Source organism: Gossypium raimondii, chromosome 9, assembly GCF_025698545.1.
Source record: "Gossypium raimondii isolate GPD5lz chromosome 9, ASM2569854v1, whole genome shotgun sequence".
Taxonomy (NCBI): domain Eukaryota; kingdom Viridiplantae; phylum Streptophyta; class Magnoliopsida; order Malvales; family Malvaceae; genus Gossypium; species Gossypium raimondii.
In genome coordinates this window covers 6,527,244-6,549,726 of record NC_068573.1, presented here as the reverse complement: position 1 = coordinate 6,549,726, position 22,483 = coordinate 6,527,244, and the positions used below count along the sequence as shown (strand labels likewise).

The 22,483-nt window shown below is 32.6% G+C and overlaps 1 protein-coding gene across 1 annotated transcript; it reads right to left on the bottom strand.

Moving 5' to 3' along the window:
* Positions 1–14,438: 14,438 nt before the first annotated feature.
* Positions 14,439–16,913, bottom strand: LOC105798266 (uncharacterized). Its single transcript, XM_012628264.2, has one exon. The coding sequence runs from the start codon at positions 16,775–16,777 to the stop codon at positions 14,741–14,743; it is 2,037 nt and encodes a 678-aa protein (XP_012483718.1). The 5' UTR covers positions 16,778–16,913; the 3' UTR covers positions 14,439–14,740.
* Positions 16,914–22,483: the final 5,570 nt, after the last annotated feature.

The window sequence follows — 22,483 nt, the reverse complement described above, 5'->3', positions numbered from 1 at the left end:
GAATCTTGCATATTTGCCTTGTTATCTGAACCAAACTTATTGTCAAGTTTGTCTTTACTCAACAAATGACTCTTTACATCCTCGAACGAGAGTTTGTCACTGCCATAAATCAATGTCACCTTGAAAGACTTGTATGGAGAGGGTAAAGAGCACAAAAATAGAAAGTCTGATCTTCATCATCAGTCTTAACCTCAACATTCTTTAAATTATTAAAAAGATTAATAAATTGACTAATGTGATTTCTAAGAATCTCACCTTCGTTCATGCAAAACGTAAATAGACGTTGTTTCAACACTAAACGGTTAGCTAGAGACTTAGTCGCATAAAGAGTTTCTAACCTTTTCCACAAGGCAAATGATGTTTCCTCCATCAATACCTCCTGCAATACCCTATTCATGAGGCACATCTAGATTGTAGACATGGCCTTTTCATCAAGTTCTTCACATTTTGTCTGATCTAGATTCTCAGGTTTTTTCTTGGTAATGACCTTTTTTAGGCCGATCTGAACTAGAATTGCCATCATCCGAACTTACCACAGATTAAAATCTGTGACATCATTGAACTTCTCAATTTCATATCTTGTCGTTGCCATCTGAACAGGTTGATCTACGAAAATTGAACAAACTCTGATACCACTTGATGAAGATCAACCTGATTAAGCAACGAACAAGTAAAAATAGCAGAAAAATTGAGAGATTGAACACACAAATTTTTTTTAACTTGACTTGCAAGCAATCTCTTATTTTATTTAACATGAATTTAGGTCACCACTTGATGGGGATCGACCCGATTAAGCAACAAACAAGTAAAAATAGTGGAAGAAATTAAGAAATTGAACACACGAATTTTGTTTAACTTGACTTGCAAGTAATCTCTTAACAAGAATTTGAGTCACACAATTCTAGCAATTATTTTTTAAGTTCAATTATAGAGTAAATATTTGAAGATTAAAATATGTTTGAAGTCTTTGTACTATTCCTATATTTAAATTTAGTTTTTATACTTTAATTAGTCTATTTATTTTTCAAATTTAAAATTCATATACAAGTGTTAATACCATTAAATTCTTTTGCTAAATTTGTTGGTTTAATGTTTTGAAATAAAAAGCTCACTTAGTAGACATGTAATAAAAATGACATTACAATGAACTTGAATTTAACAAATAATTTTACTAGTATTTACAAATTTTAAAAGTTACATAAGCGTTTTAATCAAAATAAAGTATTTGGACTAATAAATGACATTGTATAAGTTTGAGGTAATTTAATTTTGTAAAAGTTAAAATACAAAGATTAAATCTTAAATTTGGGTGTAACCCCAAGACCAAAATTAAAACATTACCATTTTAATGCAAAATAAAAGAAAAAAGTAACTATATAGGTAAACATATGGACCAAAATTGAAATATTACTATTTTCCTATAAAATTCAAAAAAAAAAAGAAGGAAGATTGATGACCCGTGTCAACGACCCTTCCATATATTGTTATATAGATTTTACCATTTACATATCCTTTTTAATATTTCTTTTAAGATACCTTTTTAATATTTCGATTAAATTACCCAAAATGCCATTTTTTAAATTACTAGAATAGGCCGATTTTTAGAATATTTACGGGAATAGATGTTATATTAAGGTTGTTAGGGTTTTTAATGTGTTAGAGTTTAGGGTTTAGGGTTTTAAATTGATTAATTTTTTAACATAATAATTTTGATTATTGAATTCGATATTTAAAATATTTGTATTTACACTAATTGTATGTGGCCGCCTATATCGAGCGCTTCGTTTAAGTTGTTACCCAATAAGTCATTGCGTCGCAAACCAAAAGGCCGTCCGTCGTCGACTCGAATACGCGATAACATGAATATTCGAGATAGGTCAAACCAATCGAGGAAGATGCAAACTAGAAAACAAGTATCAATTCCATTGTAATATGTAAATGTGTGGTTCTGTGAAATGAGAATAAATATCAGCTTTCATTTTGTGAAATGGTAACAAATTACAAGTTCAATTTTGTGAAATGATAACAAATATCAACTTTAATTTTTGTTAAATGATAACAATATTCCTCTAAAAACATAACACTAAAAATCATCAATACAATATAAACGTTCGATCCAATGATAAAATTAATCAATCTAGATGCTGGTCAAAATTTGTGTCACATCGAGGTGGTCGAAGGTTATGCGCTGAATTTCTTCTTGGTTTAGCCTCTGGGCAGAGTTGTGGTCGTTAAAGTTGTGGTCTCGATAGTTGCCCTTCTTCGCCTTCGGTCGATTGCGATCCTTGCATTCTCGGTTGCAATCGTGCATCCTTTAGTCTAGGAATAGGTGATTAGGAAGATGATCCAGCTTGGTAGAATAAAGATATCGGAGTTGTTTGAGTCACAAATGGTGAATAAGCATAACTATATTGAGTCTCATACACCGATGGGATAACAGTGGACTCTTCGTCGGTACCTAAAACATAGACAACCTATACATCATCATCGGTATTGTTGTCATCAGAGTTGCTGATGGCATAGGTGTGTAATACATCGAGGATGGATGTATTACACTCTAACTTGACATCGGACTACAAGCAGAAAAATGTGGTGCAATATATGGTGCTTGTGTGAAGATGATAGGGTTAGAATACGTACCAGAATAAGACAGTACATACTGATCGGTGGGTGGTGTAGGCATCAATTATGTGGTCGTTGGTACCGTAGGTGCTGATGATGGACCCGTCTCACAAACCCTTAGATTTTAAAGAGGCCGTTGTGGCCTACTCATATGGGGATACCGACACCTCGCCTCTTCTCCATAAAAATATGGCTTGCCATGGATCTTAAACCATGGCATATACTTCGAATAGCATGTTAACTCCGAAACGATAATAGGTCCGCGAGTAGGTAAGAAATCATACCGATTATTCCACATGTTGATATGTTGGGAGTAAAATACCGGCCAAATCTCATTCAGTAGCTGCAAGTAAATAGGATGTAGATCATCAAGGTCTTGAGGTGCTACGGGAATCAATTATTGGAATCTGAACTGTCGCAACACTCTATCAGTCTTATGCATCTCGACAGTAGTGTACACTACTAATGAGACCTTCACGTGCCAGATGTTGGGATTCACAAAGAATTTCTCGTGGATGACTTCTGGAATTGCCAGATCCTCATATGGTGTCCATTCAAATTATATTAACGTGATAAAAACATTAGTTATATATATACTACTAAATACAAAATCGATTACATTAATATTATATAGTTCAAATTTAAATAAATAGATACCTCCGCTTCCGATCGTTGGTCTAATAAAAGTCGTATATCTTGAAGCTCAGTAGGTAATCCCACGTGACTCGGCCCATGGTTCCACATATTTAAATAACTTGTCAGCATAATAATATTTATTTAAATCAATTTTATTATTAAAATATCTATTGAATTTTAAATTGTTACAAGTGGGAATGTATATTGGTAGGTCGCCCGAGGATGTAAAAATAGAAATCGATACCGTGCCTATGATTGCAGTAGTAAAATGCAACCATCAATTTTGATTTTTCCCAGTTGCGTCGACCGACACATCTTTCGCTACAATGTCGCCAACATGACGAACCCTCAACTGAGCGTTTTCCCTAAATCGGCCTATACCCATAAATATTTCCAAAATTGGCCTATTCCAATAATTTTGAAAAAAAAATCGGCAGTTTTGGTAATTTAATCTAATATTTATAATATAATACTAAACATATTTTAAATCATATATTTATATCATTCTCAAACTTTAAAACATTCCAATTAAACTACAGAGATTATATCAATAATATCATTCCATTACTAAAATCATTAATTTAACTATTAAATAAAAATATCATATTTTATGTTACATAATTTAAAGTGAAAAGAATCAAAAATGAATATTATAAATATATTGATTTTGAGATTTTGAAACTTTACAAAAGCTTTTATCATTTGCTCACTTTTTCAGTTTTACTTTATTTTAATTTTTTTAAAAGTTATGCAATAACATTTTAATTTTCTTTTAAATTATGCAACGTAAGATTTACATGTCATTTAATGGATAAACTAATAGTTTTAGTAATTGAAGGACTTGATTGATATAACATCAATCCTTAAAAATGTAATTAAAATATTCTAAAGTTTGGTGGCTAATTTAAAATGAAGATCATACTTTAGGGCTATCTAGTGCAATTAACCTTATATATACACTAAATATATTTTAATGGGTTAATATTTGGTACATTAATTGCATACTTTTTTTTAATTTCACAAGCAAACTTAAAAACTACCACATGCCACATGTCCTATTTCTTTTATAGTGAGTATTTGGTACACCAACAATATATTTTTTATTCCACAAGCATCTATGTTTTCTTAACATTTATTTTTTTAATATTTTACTACCCTATAAGCTATAAAACACTTGTCAATCCTTTGACCACCTTGTGAAGTCTAAAACTCTACTTACATTGTCCCAATTATCAAATAATTTACTTTCTTTTATATATTTATTTTAAAATTTATTATCTTGTATGTATTTCCCATATTTTAAGGAAATTATTCCATAAACAATGTGTGGAGATTTTGACTCCACAAGTGGGTTAAAGGTGTGACATGTCCTATAAGGTATAGTAAAAAATAAAAATCATATGAGAATGCAGGTTCAAACATTAAAGATAAGGTTATTAGAAATCATCATGAATCCCCAATATAGACCATAAAACAAATATGAAAATTACAAAAAAAAAATTAATGTGATATATGATACAGTGTGCTAACCAACGATGCAACGTGGAGTAGAGGTAGATGAGGCAATCCACCCCCACCCCCACCCCCACCCCCACTTCATTACCATCTCTATTCTTGAGCTCTGTTTTTGCTCACTGGAAATCTGAAACAACCCTACCCAGTGTAAGCCATTGCCTGCATCTACTGACCTTGTATATCATGCATATTATCTTTCAATTCAAAAGGGTCTAATTGAATTCACCCCTCTCCCCTCATAAAGAGGGCAAGAATTAGAGCCATTTTTTGCACCTCTTTTACAAGGATAGTCAGCCTACAAGCTTGCAATGTTTTTTTTATTGTTAATTTACACTAAGAGATAGATAATTCATGATTTCTATGTCCACAACCAGAAATGTATAAAGAAGTAAAAACCATGAAAAAAAAGTGTCTTACGGCCAAAATGAAGATAAACACATTTATAGAAAAGGAAAGGGTTTACAAAAGAGAGAAAAGAAAAAATTTGAGAAGTAACTTGAAGGAGAGCTTGATTCAAAAGTCTATGAAAAAATTGCACTCCAAACTTGAATGTCCTTCTTAGGCTTCCTCCATCTCCTTTTATAGGAGAAGTTCTAAACTTTGTTTAATTTCATTTGAATTCCGCACAGTTTCCTGATAAGGATGATGTCTCATCTTTGATTTGATGATATTTTTTGTCCTGATGTGGTTGCTGCCACGTTGCTTCTTTTTTTGTCTGGACATAGATGCGGTTCCTTCCACATTGCTTACTTTTTTGTCTGGATGCAATTGTGGTTTCTTCCACGTAGCTTCTTTTTTTGGTCTTTTTCTTTGTTGGTTTTTCCCAAGTAGTTTCCTCTGTCTTTTCTTCTATCCTTCTTGAATATTATCTAGATTAATTTATTTAATTTCATCTAGATTTAATGAGTCAATTGACAATCTTGATGAGTTCAAACTTTCCCATTTATTTTTTTATTTCTTCAATTATATGAGATGAAAAATCGTCAATCTCCATGTCAGCTATCTTTTTTAATAGTTGAACGGATTCTTTACTTTTATCATCCTAGCGATATCCAGCTCCAGCATCATATACCAATATTCTTCGTCCATCAATCCAAAAGCAATAATATTTTTGTTGAAGTAGATATTGGGCTTTGGTCATAAATCTATTCCTCTGTAGCTACTGATAGGTTGGGTCCTCCAAGCATTTTTTTAATGGCCCATATTTGATATGGCTGATAAAAATTTTCTTTTTCTGCTCCTTTTATAATTTCAGCATAACTAGCTTGGTATGCTGAATTTGGATTTTGCAACTAAGGTAGTTGACTTACCAGTTGTGGTGTAAATGATAATTGAGTTGATATTCCAACTGGTTGTTTTACTATTGGATATGGAACATAATATCTTTGGTTAGGATAAAGTGATACTTGAGAAGGCATTTTTATAAATCCTTTATGAGGAATTTTTTATTTGAAGGTATACCTTTTTTTATGAACAGTAGTCTATTCATCGACTTTTTCTAGAGGTTGTTTACCTCTATCCATAAGGCCTGTTAAGATAATCAACAATAATATTATCATTACCTTTGACATATAAAACTTGAAATTAAAAGTACATAATTCATTATACCATCTAATTCTTCTAGGTACAGTTTCCAAACTTTTATTAGTAAGGAAATGTTTAACTGCTGATTATCGGTTTTATGATAATTTTTCAGGTGCTAAATATATAAGAAAATTTTTATTCCTTTCTTTATAGCTAAAATTCTTTTCATATATGACATAATTAATTTCATTTGGTTTAAATTTTTCCAAACTATATCTACATATTAATTTTTATTATTTATTGTTCTAGCTTTTAAAATACAACCCCAATGATTTTGTGAGACATCTGTTTCTAAGATTAATTTATCACATTGTTTAGGTAAATAAAATTTCAGAATCTAATTGATTTCATGTCTTAAATTTTTATAATTTCGAATTTGCTTTAGACCGGATAAAGGGTTTATCCTTTTTAAAAAAAATTTCATATAATATACCTATTTTTTCGGATAAGTTAGGAAAGAAATTTCTTCCATAATTTATAATTCCTAAAATTGTTGAAACTGCTTTTTATTTTCAATTTTTCAGGAAATTATTTTATTTTTACTATAATATCATCTTGTAGTTTAAGACCATCTGCAAATAATTTTAATCCTAAAATTTTATTTCTATTTTTCTAGCTTTATTTTCTTAGGGCTTAGCATGGTTCCATGTTTTATAAATTCTTAAGAAATGATATCTAAATGTTTTCTATGTAATTCTAATGCATCTGAAAAATCAAAATATCATCTATATAAACTACACAAAATTTTTTATATTTATTAAATATAGAATTCATCCATCTTTGGAAGATTTGTGGTGCGTTACATAATCCAAATGACATTACTTTCCATTGGTAATGTCTATTAAATGCACTAAAGGTTGTCAAAGGTTTGGACTCTTTTGTTAGCATGATTTGTCAGAATCCCGATTTACAGTCAAATTTACTAAAATATTTCGCTTGTTTAGCCTGATTAATTAAAACATCATTTCTTGGAATGAAATAACCATCAATAATAATATTTTAATTTAATCTTTTATAATTAATGATCATTCTATCTTTTTATTTTTTTTATTTCCGCATGATTTCTAACTATAAAGGTTGGATTAGAATGTGGACTATTAGTTTTTCTATTAATCCTTTTCTAATAATTCCTTAATTTCTATGTCAAATTCTTCTATATCTTGTTTAGTTAGATCATAGGTATTACTCTAATAATTTTATTGGGATTTTCTAATTTAATATCACAATATCTATGGCTATTTTCCATAATTTTAATGGTTCTTCACTAAAATTATTATCTAATATTTTAAACAACCAATGACTTATTTCAAGTTGTTTAATTTGTTCCTTTCTTAGTGGTGAAAATTTTTATCACACAAAATTTATGATTTTCTACTAATGGTATTTCTATAGAAGTTTTTCTACCAATAACATAAATTAAATTTCTATCAATAGAAAATGACAAATGTTGATATATGAAATTATTACCTAATAATATATCTCCATGCATTTCGGAAAACATAATATTTTAGGTATTACAAATCTTATATTATTTATGTAAACTGGTACGTTTCTAGTTTTATATTGAATTATAGTTTCGTTACCATCTTTCCTATGGCTCTTATTGGGTACTTCATAGGTTCCCATTTTTCTAAAGGAATGGCTTTTTTTCTGCAACTACTAGTTGTAGCTCCAGTATCTAGTAAAGCATGTAAAGAATATATTTAATATTCTTTAAATTGAAATGTAATTTCAATATATGTGTAATATTTCCTAGATTAGAAATTTGAAAATATAATCACATCACTTGTACCAAGTTTCATTTGTTGGAGATTATTGAAGTTTGTATTTCTTTCATTCTAGTATTTCTAGAAGATACAGAATTTCTACTTGGTTCTGTGAGAAAAATAGGAATATGAACTGTTTTCATTCCTATTGGTGTTGAAGATATAAAACTTCTACTTGGATTTTCCTCATCTTCCTCTATTTGAGTATTTGAGGTAAAACCAAATTATCATTTGTATTTTTATTGTCGTATTTTTAAAATATAATTTATCACCGACGACACATATTCTATTATACTAACTGGTTTAAAAGTACTTGCACTATTAATTCTTTCTATCATCCAATCTCTTGGAATTGATAGATCTCTTAAATGTAATAATTTTGGTTGTACTTCAGTTGTGATTTTATTATATTCAAAGAGTTCAATAATTTTATTATTAATTTCTTTAATTTCTACTTCATTATTTTAGTATATCCATTAATAGAAGTCCAACTGATTGCTAGATCTTTAGCTAAATCATTTATTTCAGAATTTTTGTCTCAATTCTAAGACATAAACAGTCTTCTATCAAAAGATTTGTAATAGATATAAAGTAATTTGGTTTAACTTTAAATTCTATTACTTCAATACAAATTTGATTGAATTTCTCCAATAAGTGTTTTTATTGGATTTTCAAATTTTTTCTAATAATCTGCTATTATTGGTATATCATGTCCTCTTCTAAATAATGCTCTTATAGTTATCATTATAATTGCTAAATGTATATATCTAAATTGGGGATATTTCTTTTAATCCTCTTAATTTTGTCTTTAGTAAATAGAGGATTTCATTAATCCGCCTCTAGTGTCTTTGACAATTGTATTACCACTTATTTTTTTCTATATGTCTTTCACACCATTTTTATATTTAGATATTTTATAAATTTCTTCTTTAGAAATATGATTTTATTAATTTTTCTATCATTTCTTCAAAAAGTTTTTCTTCTCCGATTATATTTCCTAATTTTATATCATTGTTCATTCTTAGGAATTTCTTCTATCGATTATTAGAACTACTTCCTATATTGAACATAAATATATATTCTTCATCATCTGTATCAGAATCTATTTTTGATATTAATTCGTATAATATTTCCTCAGGATTTATTTTGTAACACCCCTTACCCGTATCCAACACCGGAATAAGGTACGAGGCATTACCAAAACACATACACTTGTAAACGTATTTAACCGAGTTATAAAATTTCATCTAAATAAAAACTTTCAAAATAATTAACATGTTTCTATAACTTTTCACAATATATCCTCAAAATATTATAATCATAATAATTAGGGCCTACGAGACCTAGTACATACTCATACAATTCAATGCTTCATTTCCATTTCATTTAATTCGCAATTTCTCATGCTCACAATTTAGATCATATCACTAGCAATTTCCATTTAATTCACGTACAATTCAATGTCACTAAGTTTAACACTAATACGTATTTACCATTTAACTCAACGTTTATCGATTATATCATTCAATAACACATTTATGAAATTCTTAATTTTGCAATGAAAATATCACTTTAGCTTAAATAACAACATCATCCCGGTATAAATACACTACCACTTATTCATTTACTTTAATTCATTTGGGCCCATTTGTCACTTACCATCCTTAATCAAATTAGGGAACAGTTACGGAAAATTGAGTACTTCACTTTCACTTTGACATATGACCTCTTATCACTTGTCCTTGATCGATAAGTGTAGCTAGGCTACCACTTATCACTTTGCCATTTGATCGATAAGTGTAGTGAAGCTACCACTTATCACTTTATCACTTGATCGGATAAGTGTAGCCACTTATCACTTTGTCTCTTGATCGATAAGTGTAACCACTTATCACTTTGTTTCTTGATCAGATAAGTGTAGCCACTTATCACTTTGTCTCTTGATCAGATAAGTGTAGCTAAAGCTACCACTTATCACTTTGTCTCTTGATCAGATAAGTTTAGCACTTATCACTTTGTCACTTGATTAGATAAGTGTAACCACTTATCACTTTGTCACTTGATCAGATAAGTGTAGCTAAAACTACCACTTATCACTTTGTCACTTGATTAGAAGTACTCAAATCCGGCGTTCCACTTAATTTGATCATTTATTCGATTTTCACATTTTTATTTTATTCTCATTTCAACAATAAATACATTTCATCATACATTGTATAATTCATGAAATTAACATTTAATCATTAAATTTCAGCCATATGAACTTACTATTTCATTATCTTCCACACTTGTTTCCTATGCACATTACACAAGATATAAACATATCATTCAACCATAGTTGCAAGCTAGTGTATTGAAACATAACTCTTTTTGGAACTAATCACATGATAAACCATTCATGACATTATTTCATGCCAAATCATATACCGAATATACCATACACACATGCTATGAAATTTTATTTTCACACATGAGCTTAAACCATGTCCAATAATGCACAAATTTAAGCATCATTTCTATTTCATCATCTATCAATTATAATCAAACATATGACCAATTATACACAAATCATTCATATATTTCTCAATTTTCCTCCTCCTCCTCTCCATTCCACATCCTTAATGTGTATAACACACTTAAACAACATTAACCATAATTTCAATATTCACTAACATGTATATTCAAAGCTGTTTATCCGAGTCAGAGTCACTAAATTATTTTTACCCAGAGCTACAGAGCTCCAAATTAAGATCCGTTAATTTTCCCTGAAACTAGACTCACATATATTCATAGCATAAAATTTTCAGAAATTTTTGGTTGAGCCAAATAATACAGTTTATTCTTTAAAGTTTCCCTGTTTCGCTGTCTGACAGTTTCGACCACTCTTCACTAAAATTAATTATCTCATTGTACAGAATTCAGATGATGTTTTCGTTTGTTTCTTCTAAAAATAGACTCATTAAGGATTATAACCATATAAATTATAACTCATAATCATTTTTTTACAATTTTTAATGATTTTCCAAAGTCAGAACAGGGGAACCCGAATTCATTCTGACCTTGTCTCACAAAATCTATTATATCTCATGATTTACAATTCCATTGCTCACATCATTTCTTTTATAAAAACTAGACTCAATAAGCTTTAGTTTCATATTTTATTCATCCTCTAATTCAATCTCTACAATTTTTGGTGATTTTCAAAGTTACACTACTGCTGCTGTCCAAAACTGCTTTAGTGCAAAATGTTGATTTCCATTTTGCCCCAAATTTCACAGTTTATACAATTCGGTCCTTTCTCAATTAACCCCTCAATTAATCTAATTTTCTCTATTATTACTTTACTAGGCATTATAAGTTGTTACACAACTATTGAAATTCAGAATTTCCACATATAACTCTATCTTCAAACTCTTTTACTATTAGGTCCCAAACATTCACTTTCTATTCAATTCTTTCAATAAAATCAGCATATGAACAATTTAAAGCTCTAATTTCATGATAAATCATCATATACTTCCAGCACATATTCATATCAACTTTCAACTTCTTTCATAAAATCAAAAACTAATGAATTTAACAAGTGGGCCTAGTTGTAAAAGTCATAAAAATACAAAATTTCAAGAAATAGTCAAGAATTGAACTTACTTGTAATAAAAATATGAAGAACCAGCTTGAAGAAGCCCTTCCATGGTGTTTTAGCTGATGAGAATTCAGAAAAATGAAGAGAAATCTAGATAATTCCACTTTGGTCCTAACTTTATTAAGCAAATTTTGCAATATTTCAATTTTACCCTTAATTCTCTTTACTTTCTGCTGATTTCATGCCCTGCCGTCCAGCCCAAATAGGCCTTGGGTCTATTTACCTTTTAAGCCCTCTTCCTTTTATCATTTAAGCTATTTAATTATTTCCTATAATTTTGCATTTGTTACAATTTAGTCCTTTTGTTCAATTAATTATCGGAACTTTAAAATTTCTTAACGAAACTTTAAGACTAACTTTTTAACACTCCATAAATATTTATAAAAATATTTATGGCTCGGTTTAAAATCCCGAGGTCTTGATACCTCATTTTGATTCTAATTATTTTAATATTTATTTCTAGTGCACTATTCACTATTTCAAAATTTTCCTAACTTCACATTTAACTTATACTTACTAAATTAATAATATTTTTACCCATTTGTCGAATTTAGTGATCTCGAATCACCGTTCCGACACCTCTGAAAATTCAAGCCATTACATTTTTTTTTTCGTCGGATTTGTGGTCCCGAAACTACTGTTCCGACTAGGCCTAAAATCGGGCTATTACATATTTCCTCTTCAGAACATATTTCTAAATCTTATTCTTCAAGTGTTTTAATCATTTTTCTTACACTTTTTCCTTGTTAGGACAATTTGGTGCTATATGACCTTCATTACATATGAAACATTACATTTTGTTTTTAATATTTTTAAAAGTTTTTCTTCTAATGAAATTTTTCTTTTATTATAACCAAAATTTTTCTTATTTCCTAGTTTCCATCTAACTAGCTTATATCTTCTATTTTTCTTTTTATGTTTTCTATAAGTATTTGGATGTACTGATTTAAATCCAAATTCCCATGCAGCTTTTAGAATTTTTGTACAATGTTTATTACTTAATTTATACTTAACTTGTTTCAAAGCTTTACTTCATAAACAATAACTAGTTATTCTTATGTAAAATTAATTCTATTTCTTATAGAATCTATAGTTTCGAATCCACACGGAAATTTTAATGTGTTTTCTAAAATCGTAGGTGGTGGGAATTTATGGAATTATTTTTTCCAAAATCTACATTTTCATTTTTTAGTTTTTGATATTCATGAAGAATTTTTTAAAAATTCTTCTAGATATCTAATATCACATAATTTAATTTTGACAATACATAACTAGATAGGCTATCTTGATCTTTTTTATTAGTATAGCCGCAAAATTCTGTTTTTAGAATGGTTAACACTTTAATTACATCTTTGGGAGTGTGAATCTGGTTAATTCACTGCCCTTTTTGTTCTTTTCCTTTTTCTAATTCTTCCCATCTTCTTAAGAATTGTACAATATCTCCTTGAAATGTTCCAACAAAATAAATTAAATTTTTTTCTTTTGACCAAGTGTTGTTGTTAACAACTATAGTCATAAACTCCGCCCAATCATCTATGGTTTTTTCATAATCTGCTATGGGAATATTAGTTAGACGATTCTCCTAAATTTTCAGATTTTATTTCATTAACAACAATATTTTTGTTTAATTACCAAATATTCTAGTTGTATTTTCAACTTGTTCATTTTAAATGATCTTAAATAAGCATATTCATAAGCTACTAACCTAAATTATAGCTGACATCAAGACATTGAAGCACAGACCACAAAAGATTAATTCCAGTTGTTAAAATCCATTTCCTTGTTAATATCTTTTGGAGGTACATTGCAGATTGCAAATGCCAACGGTAGTTTTTGCCACATTCTCTCCAACAAACAGTCACAAGTGTGGGGGCAAAGCATTTGCTTAAAATTAACTGAAAAGCAATACAACTTATGCTACAATTGCTACTTCGAATCGGTGTTCGGTGCTGGGATTTTCTATGTTGCTCATGACCTTTCAATTTTCAAAAATTACTCTTGTTAGCCACATATCTGGCTCCTCAAAGAGGGCTATGTTTATCGGGTATGACTGTGTGTGCAAGGATAACTAGGTGTAAACTTAAACGCACCAAAATCCCATTTTCATCATCACCCTAAAACCTGATCAACATCGGTAAATCATATCATTGAGACTCAAACATATATCATGCATGAATAAATAAATGGAAATTTAGATGGTGAGTGACAGACAAGATTTTGGGGTTTTCCAGCAAGAGAAAACAACCTAGGGCAAAAAATAAAAATAGAAAAAGATAAAAAAGGCAAACAACAAATTGAAAACTTGTGTATATCCACCCCCGGTCTAAAGTACTGCTCGGTGACAAGCTTATCTCAAATCAAGCAAGGGGCTAACTTATCGACCAAGTGCAAATGTGCCTCGAACTAGAAAACAGCAGACTAAACACCTAGTTCTTATTCCGTGCAGAAATGTGAAATTCTATTTAACTATAGGATTCATAAGGATGTCCTATACCGTAAGACTTCATATTAGTACAAGTTATAAACTTGTGGTAGAAAAAGATGACAGGATAAATAGTAATAATCTAGTCACAGAAGTGCACTGCAGTTCATCAGGCGATTTTAAGGAAGCTAGTTGCAGACCGAATGTTAACATTAACTACAAACAAACAACTTCAAGAGCACGTGCAAGGTCTTCAAATTTATAGTTTCATTCCACAAAAGAAGGGAAACAGGTGGATGAGAAGGCAATGATGGATATCAGAGATACCACAAAATCCTTTATGATCGAAAGATTGACATCCATCCAGCATGTAAGGAAAATATAGCATGAGTTGAGAGATTATGCAGTTAGGAAAATCAACAAAACAGAATCTGTCCTAAAATTTCAGAAAGTCTCGAGTAAAACTAAGTTTCAACCTTGGGACTTACCACTCGCACAGGAATAAATGTGTTCTACTGAGTTCAAATGATACAGACTTTGCTTCATTAACTATCAAAACTGCTTCCTCTTGTTTCTAAAAATTTTGTCCCTTTTTGCATACACATAAGAGAGTGCAAGGAAACCAACTGCAGAAAATGATAATGCAGCCCACGGGAATGGTGGGTCCTTGAAACAAACAAGTGATGCTTCGATTTCTTGTGATGCAGTGTATACGAGATCATGAATTGCATAAAGATCATGATCTGAAGACTTTATGTAATAGAATGCCATCTCGAACTCAAAATGCGACAAAGCAGAAACTGCTTTATCCAGCTTGTACCGGAACAAGTGCCACCTCTGTATGAACTCAACATGCTGCTTCTGTTTAAGGAGATTTCTATCCCCACCATGTGCATCAATAGATTCGAGAACATCAATAGCACTTGTTAGACTGTAATTCAATGATGTCAAGAGAAAATTTCTCCGAGCTGCATCCTTCTGCACAAAAGACAATGACATAACCTCTGAAAATGGTCCAAAAGGTGTCTGACCAACACTCCATGTATAATCCACAAGTGTACTGTTATGTGTAGGGCTCCATAACAAATGAGTTGGCGACACTCCCCACATACTCTGTAAAATTGAACCAACAAGCGGCCTCTGCAGCTCCCTTGTACGAGTGAAAACATGACGACCATTACAACTGTAATCACTCACAGTTTGAGCAGTCCTTGTCCTAACAGCGATAACCATATCTCTAAATGCAATAGACTGATGATACCGATCCAGCAACAAAATGGTATGATAATCCAAATCAAACACATAAACAGGAAGTACCCTACTACCAAATTCCTCCTCGGGCAAGCCTGCGACCCTCCTAAACTCCTCTGCCGAATCAGACAATATCTGATGCAAACGTTTCGAATCCAAATACTCGCTCACAATCAAAGTGTAGTTATCAAACAGAAACCTCGAAGTAAAGGAATTGATCGACCTAGAAACCGCAAAAGAACAAATCGAACACTCCTCGTAGTTAACACTATACCTTTTGAACTCTAAACTCTGATTGCCAAACAACAACTCACCATCATTTGCCTCATTACGGAAGGATTTTTCAATCTCATTCCAATCCAAACCACTTGAATCCACATTTTCAGATGCGTGAATATGGATAAGCTCAACAGTTAAAGTATTCTCGAAATGAACAGGAATTCTCAAAGGAGGAACAACAAGTACCTGATAAGCACTGTATATCAAAGAAGCCAAGTCGGCAAGCAAGGTTTTTTCGGATTTGGGTCTTCCATGTGCAGCTGCCAAAGGGTGAAACTCGCCTCTCGGGAGTACCCCATCACCAGATAAAGCCGGCCCATAGTCAACGGGACCAGCCCCGAGATCAATCCAAAGATACCTTTTGTTGCCAGTCCAAAGGGTCCCTAAACAATTGGTGTAGCCTGCGGAAGACTCGGAATGAGAGTAAGAGTAGGCATAAGGTTGCTTGGGGGTAACACCCAGATTGAGAATATAAATGTAAACGGAATTATCGGTTTTCTCGGAGTCAAAATGGCGGGAAATGATGGAGTCGACGGTGGAATAGGGGATGGAAAGGAGAGGTGAACGGAGGGAGGAAGGGGTAGAGGAGAGGGCGGAGGAAAGAGCGGTGGAAAGGGTAGAGGAAAGAGAGGAGGGAGAAAGAGAAACGTCGAGATGGAGGGAGTGGCCGATGGAAAGAGAATGATGGGAAGAAGAAGAAGAGATGAGGTGAAAGTGAGAGGAAGTGACGGAGGATTGGAGGAAAGAAGTGAGCAGAGAAAGGGAGGAAGAAGAGAAATTGAGGCCAACGAGGCGGATATGGAGAGGGATTGGGACGGAAAGTGAAAGAAGGGAGGAGATCAGCGAAGCGATATGGAGAGGGGCAGCGGAGGAGGAAGAGAGGGATTTCTTGAGGGAAGAAGGGAGGGACTGAAAGGGGTCGTTTGTCGATTTCGGGTCGATGCGGGACTGTTGGGTTAGAAAGGAGTCCAGTCCGGGAATCGGTGCGGCGGAGCTGCAGAGGTTTGTAGTGGTGGAGAGGAGGAGGAGGAGGAGAAAGACAGCGGTCGGCATCTTCATTTGGGGCTTCAAAAGTTTGTTGACTGCTTAAATGGTTATATGTTGAAAAATCATATTAGATCTTTCAAAGATAGGGGAAAGTATGTTCCGATTACGGACTTTCGCCTGCTACTGCTTTGATCTATCCACTGATACGTGTAAATAAGATTTTTGTGTTTTCAATCTTATTTTAGGTTTAATTAAAAGAATCTCAATTTAATTTAATTTAATTATTCTTTCATATCAAAATACAACACTATTTATGCAGTTTTGAGTAGACCTGATCATGAGTCGGACCACTCGGCCTGGCCTAAAGACTCGCCTAAAATGTGAGAGGATTTGAGCAAAAATATAAACCCGAAAAATGGGATTGAACAAAAAAATAGGGCCCGTTTAAAAAATAGGTTAAGCCTCAGGTAAGGCATTTTTTGTTTAAGTCAGGCCCGGCTTGGCCCAAATTCACTAAAAGACAAAAAAATGTGCTTTTTTTTTGTTTTTGAATGTTATTTTCTTGTTGTTTTCTCTCTATTTTGCTACCATTTTACTATTATATTGCTACTATTTTGTTGTTATTGTTTGAATATTATATAAAACTTATTTTATTGTTAATTTTGTTATTATTTTAAAGGCACTTGTTAATTTTGTTATTATTTTAGAGGCATTTTCTTGTTAAGTTGTATTTATTTTAGTGTTATTTAAGTCTACATATTTTTTAAAATTTATTTTCAATTTGTTGAGAAATATTTATTTTGATTTTTTAATATTTTTGATGTATTATATATATTTAAAAATTATATAAAAATAATATAAAAAATTAATACGGGTGGGTCGGGTCAGGTCGGGCCTGAGTTTTATCATTTTTATCCAAGTCGAGCTTGGGCAAAATTTTAGGCCTATTATTCGGGCTGGTCAGGCCGAGGCCTAGTAAATGGACTTGAATTTTTAGTTGAGCCGGGCCCGGCCTGGCCCGGCCCATGAGCACCTCTAGTTTTGAGTTATGCCGCTATAGCCTAGAGATATTTTGGAAATTTTATGTTATTATTTGCTTGATTCAAATCGGTTAAATGCGTGTTAAGTTTTTATTTAAGGGTTGAGAAGGTACTATGGATAATTCTAGATCGTGTATCAAAAAAGAGCGATATGATAATAACTAATGTTCAAAAAATATATATGTTAGAATTAAGTGACCCGAATCCTTATTTAAATAAAATACTGTGGTAAAATAAAATAAAAGTAAAATCCCTATAGAATTATAATTCTTTTATTTATTTTAGAATAAGGTTTTTTAAACCTTATTAAAATCCATCTATTTGATATTGATTAGAATAAGGTGTTTCACTCCTATTAGAATATGATTTTACAAGCATATAAATAGACATAATCTACTCATCTTGTAATAATTCGAATTTGACATAGTGAATTTTCTTCTCCTCTGCCCGTGGTTTTTTCCCGAAAGGGTTCCCACCTAAAATCTGTGTGTTCTTTATTTTTATTTCTATTTCTATTTTCTTTGCGATATATTGTCATTACCGATATTCTATTTTTACAAATTGGTACCAGAGCTTCTGGGTTGTTCATCCCAATTACGGTAATGACGTCTTTAAAGTATAAAATTCTGATGTTGGATCGCAACACCAGATTCGCGTTGTGACAGATAAAAATACAAGCAATTCTTGAACCGATGGACTTAAAAGAAGCCCTGCTAGGGGTAGATAAGATGCCTTCAACATTGACGGAGGAAGAGAAGAAGCGCAAGGATCGAAAGGCATTAACACAGTTACATTTGCATTTGTCTAACGAAATTTTACAGGATGTGATGAAGGAGAAGACCGTCGTTGGATTATGGAAGAGGTTGGAAAAAATATGTATGTCGAAAACTCTAACTAGTAAGCTGCATAGGAAGAACGTCTTTATGCTCATCGTTTGGAGGGAGGTGCGTCTGTGCACGAACACTTGACAGTGTTTAAAGAAATTCTCTCAAATTTGAAGGCCATGGAAGTTCAGTATGATAAGGAAGATCTAGGGTTGATTCTACTTTATTTGTTGCCCCCGTCTTATTTAACCTTTAGAGATACAATTTTATATAGCCGCGAGTCTCTCACAGTTAATGAGGTTTATGATTCTTTAACCTCGTATGATAAGATGAAGCATCTTGTGGTTAAAACCAACTCTCAACGAGAGGGTCTCATTGTTCGTGGAAGACAAGATCGGAATGCTGATATAATCGTGGAAGGACACAGGAACGAAATCCTCGCGATAAATCTAAAGGTAGATCGAAGTCTTCAAACAGAGGTAAAACTTATAACTTTTGCAAGAAGAAAGGGCACATTAAATCTGAGTGCTATAAGCTACAGAACAAGATCAAAAGGGAGGCTACGAATCAAAATAGAAAACAACCAGAAAATTCTAGTAAGGCTGATGTTGTAGAAGACTACAGCGATGGTGAACTTCTAGTCGCTTCTGTCAACAATTTTAAAGTGAGCGATGAGTGGATCCTTGATTCGGCCTGCACATTCCACATGAGTTCCAATTGGGATTGGTTTACAACTTACGAAACAGTGTCTGAAGGTTTTGTTTTGATGAGAAATAATGATTCATGTAGAATTGCATGTGTTGGAACAATTAAAGTTAAGATGTTTGATGGAGTTGTCAGAACACTTAGTGACGTACGACATGTTCCAGAATTGAAGAGAAATTTAATTTCATTGAGTACTCTTGATTCAAAATGGTACAAATACACAGCTAAAAGTGAGGTTTTAAAGATTTCCAAAGGTTCTCTCATTGTGATGAAAGGGCAGAGAAAGACTGCTAAGTTATATGTTTTGCAAGGTTCTACTGTTACTGGTGATGTAGCTGTCGCATCATCTTCCTTGTCAGATGATGATATTACTAAACTTTAGCATATGTGCCTAGGGCATATGAGTGAGAATGGCATGGCAGAATTGAGCAAAAGATGACTTCTTGATGGGAAAGGAATTTGTAAACTGAAGTTCTATAAGCACCGCGTTTTTGGGAAGCAAAAGAGAGTTCGATTCACCAGAGGAATCCATAACACGAAAGAAACGTTAGAGTATATTCATTCTGATCTATGGGGGTCATCTAGAGTGCCTTCGAGAGGTGGAGCTAATTATATGCTAACTTTTATTGATGATTTTTCCAGAAAAGTGTGGGAGTTCTTCCTAAAGCAGAAAAGTGATGTGTTTTCCGCATTTAAGTCTTGGAAAACCATGATTGAAAAACAGACAGGAAAGCAAATAAAATATCTTCGCACAGACAATAGCTTAGAGTTCTGTTCTGATGAGTTTAATAAACTGTGCAAGTCAGAAAGGATCGTGAGACACTTGACAGTTCGTCATACTCTACAGCAAAACGGCGTTGCAGAATAAATGAACAAAATGATCATGGAGAAGGTTCGATGTATGTTGTCAAGTGCCAACTTACAAAAGTCATTTTGGGCTGAAGCAACCTCTACTGCATGTTTTTTGATCAACCGATCTCCATTCGTTGCCATTGAGAAAAAGACTCCACAAGAGGTATGGTCTGGTAATCCTGCTGACTATTCTGATTTAAAGATCTTTGGGTGTCCTGCATATGTTCATCTTGATAATGGAAAATTGGAACCAAGATCCATTAAATGTGTTTTTCTTGGATATAGAACTGGTGTAAAAGGGTATAAGTTATGGTGTCCTGAAAATAGAAAAGTTATGATTAGCAGAGATGTTGTTTTTGATGAAACTGCTATGCTACCTAACTTATCTCTTAAAGACTCTTCCAATAAAGAAAATCAAAGGCAGGTGGAGCATTAGATTAATACAGAATCTACAACAGAGTCGACTACTGAAGCCAGTACAAAAAGTCAAAATAGAGTTACTTCTTCACCACAAAAATCAAAACAGAACTAGAAGAGAAATTAAATCTCCAAAGAAGTATACTGAGGCTGATTTAGTTGCTTACGCTTTAAATGTGGCTGAAGATATAGATGCAAACCAATAACCATCTAATTATTTTGAGGCGGTTAGTTGTGAAGACTCAGAAAAGTGGATGTTTGTTATGCAAGAGGAGATGGAATCACTACACAAAAATAAAATATGGGATCTTGTGAAACTTCCTAAAGGTAAAAAGGTTGTTCATTGTAAATGAGTGTTTAAGAAGAAAGAGGGGACTCCAAGAGTTGAAGAACCCAGATATAAAGCAAGGCTTGTTACAAAGGGTTACAGTCAAATTCCAGGAGTGGACTTCACAGTTGTTTTTTCTCCAGTTGTGAAGCATAGTTCGATTCAAGCTTTGCTTGGTATTGTGGCCATGCATGATTTGGAGCTTGAGCAGTTAGATGCAAAAACTGTATTTTTGCATGGAGAACTTGAGGAGGATATTTACATGTAACAGCCAGAGGATTTTACAGTCTCAGAAAAAGAGGACTATGTTTGCTTCCTGAAAAAGTCCCTTTACGGTTTGAAGCAGTCACCAAGACAGTGGTATAAGAGGTTTGATTCCTTTATGACTTCTCATGATTTTAAAAGAAGTAGTTTTGACAGTTGTGTTTACTTTAAGAAAAACAGTAATGGTTATTTTGTGTATCTACTCCTTTATGTTGATGACATATTGATAGCAGCGAAAGATAAATGAGAGATAAGAAAGGTCAAAGCCCAACTAAGTGAAGAATTTGAGATGAAATATTTGGGACCAGCAACGAAGATACTTGTTCTCAGAGATAGAAAATCAAGTAAATTGTACCAAAGTCAGAAGGGGTACATTGAGAAAGTTCTTTGCAGATTCAATATGCAGAATGCTAAGCTTGTTAGTACTCCTTTAACAGCTCAATTCAGACTTTCATCGGCTTTGTCTCCACAATCAGATAATGAGATTGAGTACATGTCACATGTTCCATACTTTAGTGCAGTGCGATCTCTCATGTATGACATGGTTTGTTCATGTCCAGATTTATCATATGTAGTTGGTGTAGTTAGCAGATACATGGCGAATCCCGGTAAAGAATATTGGAAATCAGTTCAGTGGGTTTTAAGATACTTACGAGGTACTACCAATGTTTGATTACAGTTTGGAAGAACTAGAGACGGAGTCATTGGGTATGTTGATGCTGATTTTGCTGGAGACCTCGATAGAAGAAGATCTCTCACAGGTTATGTCTTTATAATCGGAGGTTGTGCAATCAGTTAGAAAGCCACTTTGCAAACTACAGTCGCTTTGTCTACCACTAAAGCTGGGTGCATGGCGATTACTGAGGCTTGTAAAGAAGCTATTTGGTTGAAGGGACTCTTTAGTGAACTCAATGAAGACCTTCAAATCAATACAATATTTTGTGACAGTCAGAGTGCCATCTTTCTTACAAAAGATCAAATGTTTCATGAGAGAACAAAACACATTGATGTTCAGTATCATTTTGTTCGTAATATTATTGCTCGTGGTGATATTGTTGTGAGCAAAATTAGTACTCATGAAAATCCTGCAGATATGATGACTAAGTCACTTCCTATAACCAAGTTTGAGCATTGCTTAGACTTGGTTGGTATTCATTGTTGAAGATAAACCCTTAAGGGGTTTTATAGAAGAGGTGGAGAACTTGTTCGTTGAGAGTTCGCAATAAAGAACTTGTTCATTAAGAATTTGTGTCAAGGTGGAGATTGTTAGAATTAAGTGACCCGAATCCTTATTTAAATAAAATATTGTGGTAAAATAAAATAAAAGTAAAATCCCTATAGAATTATA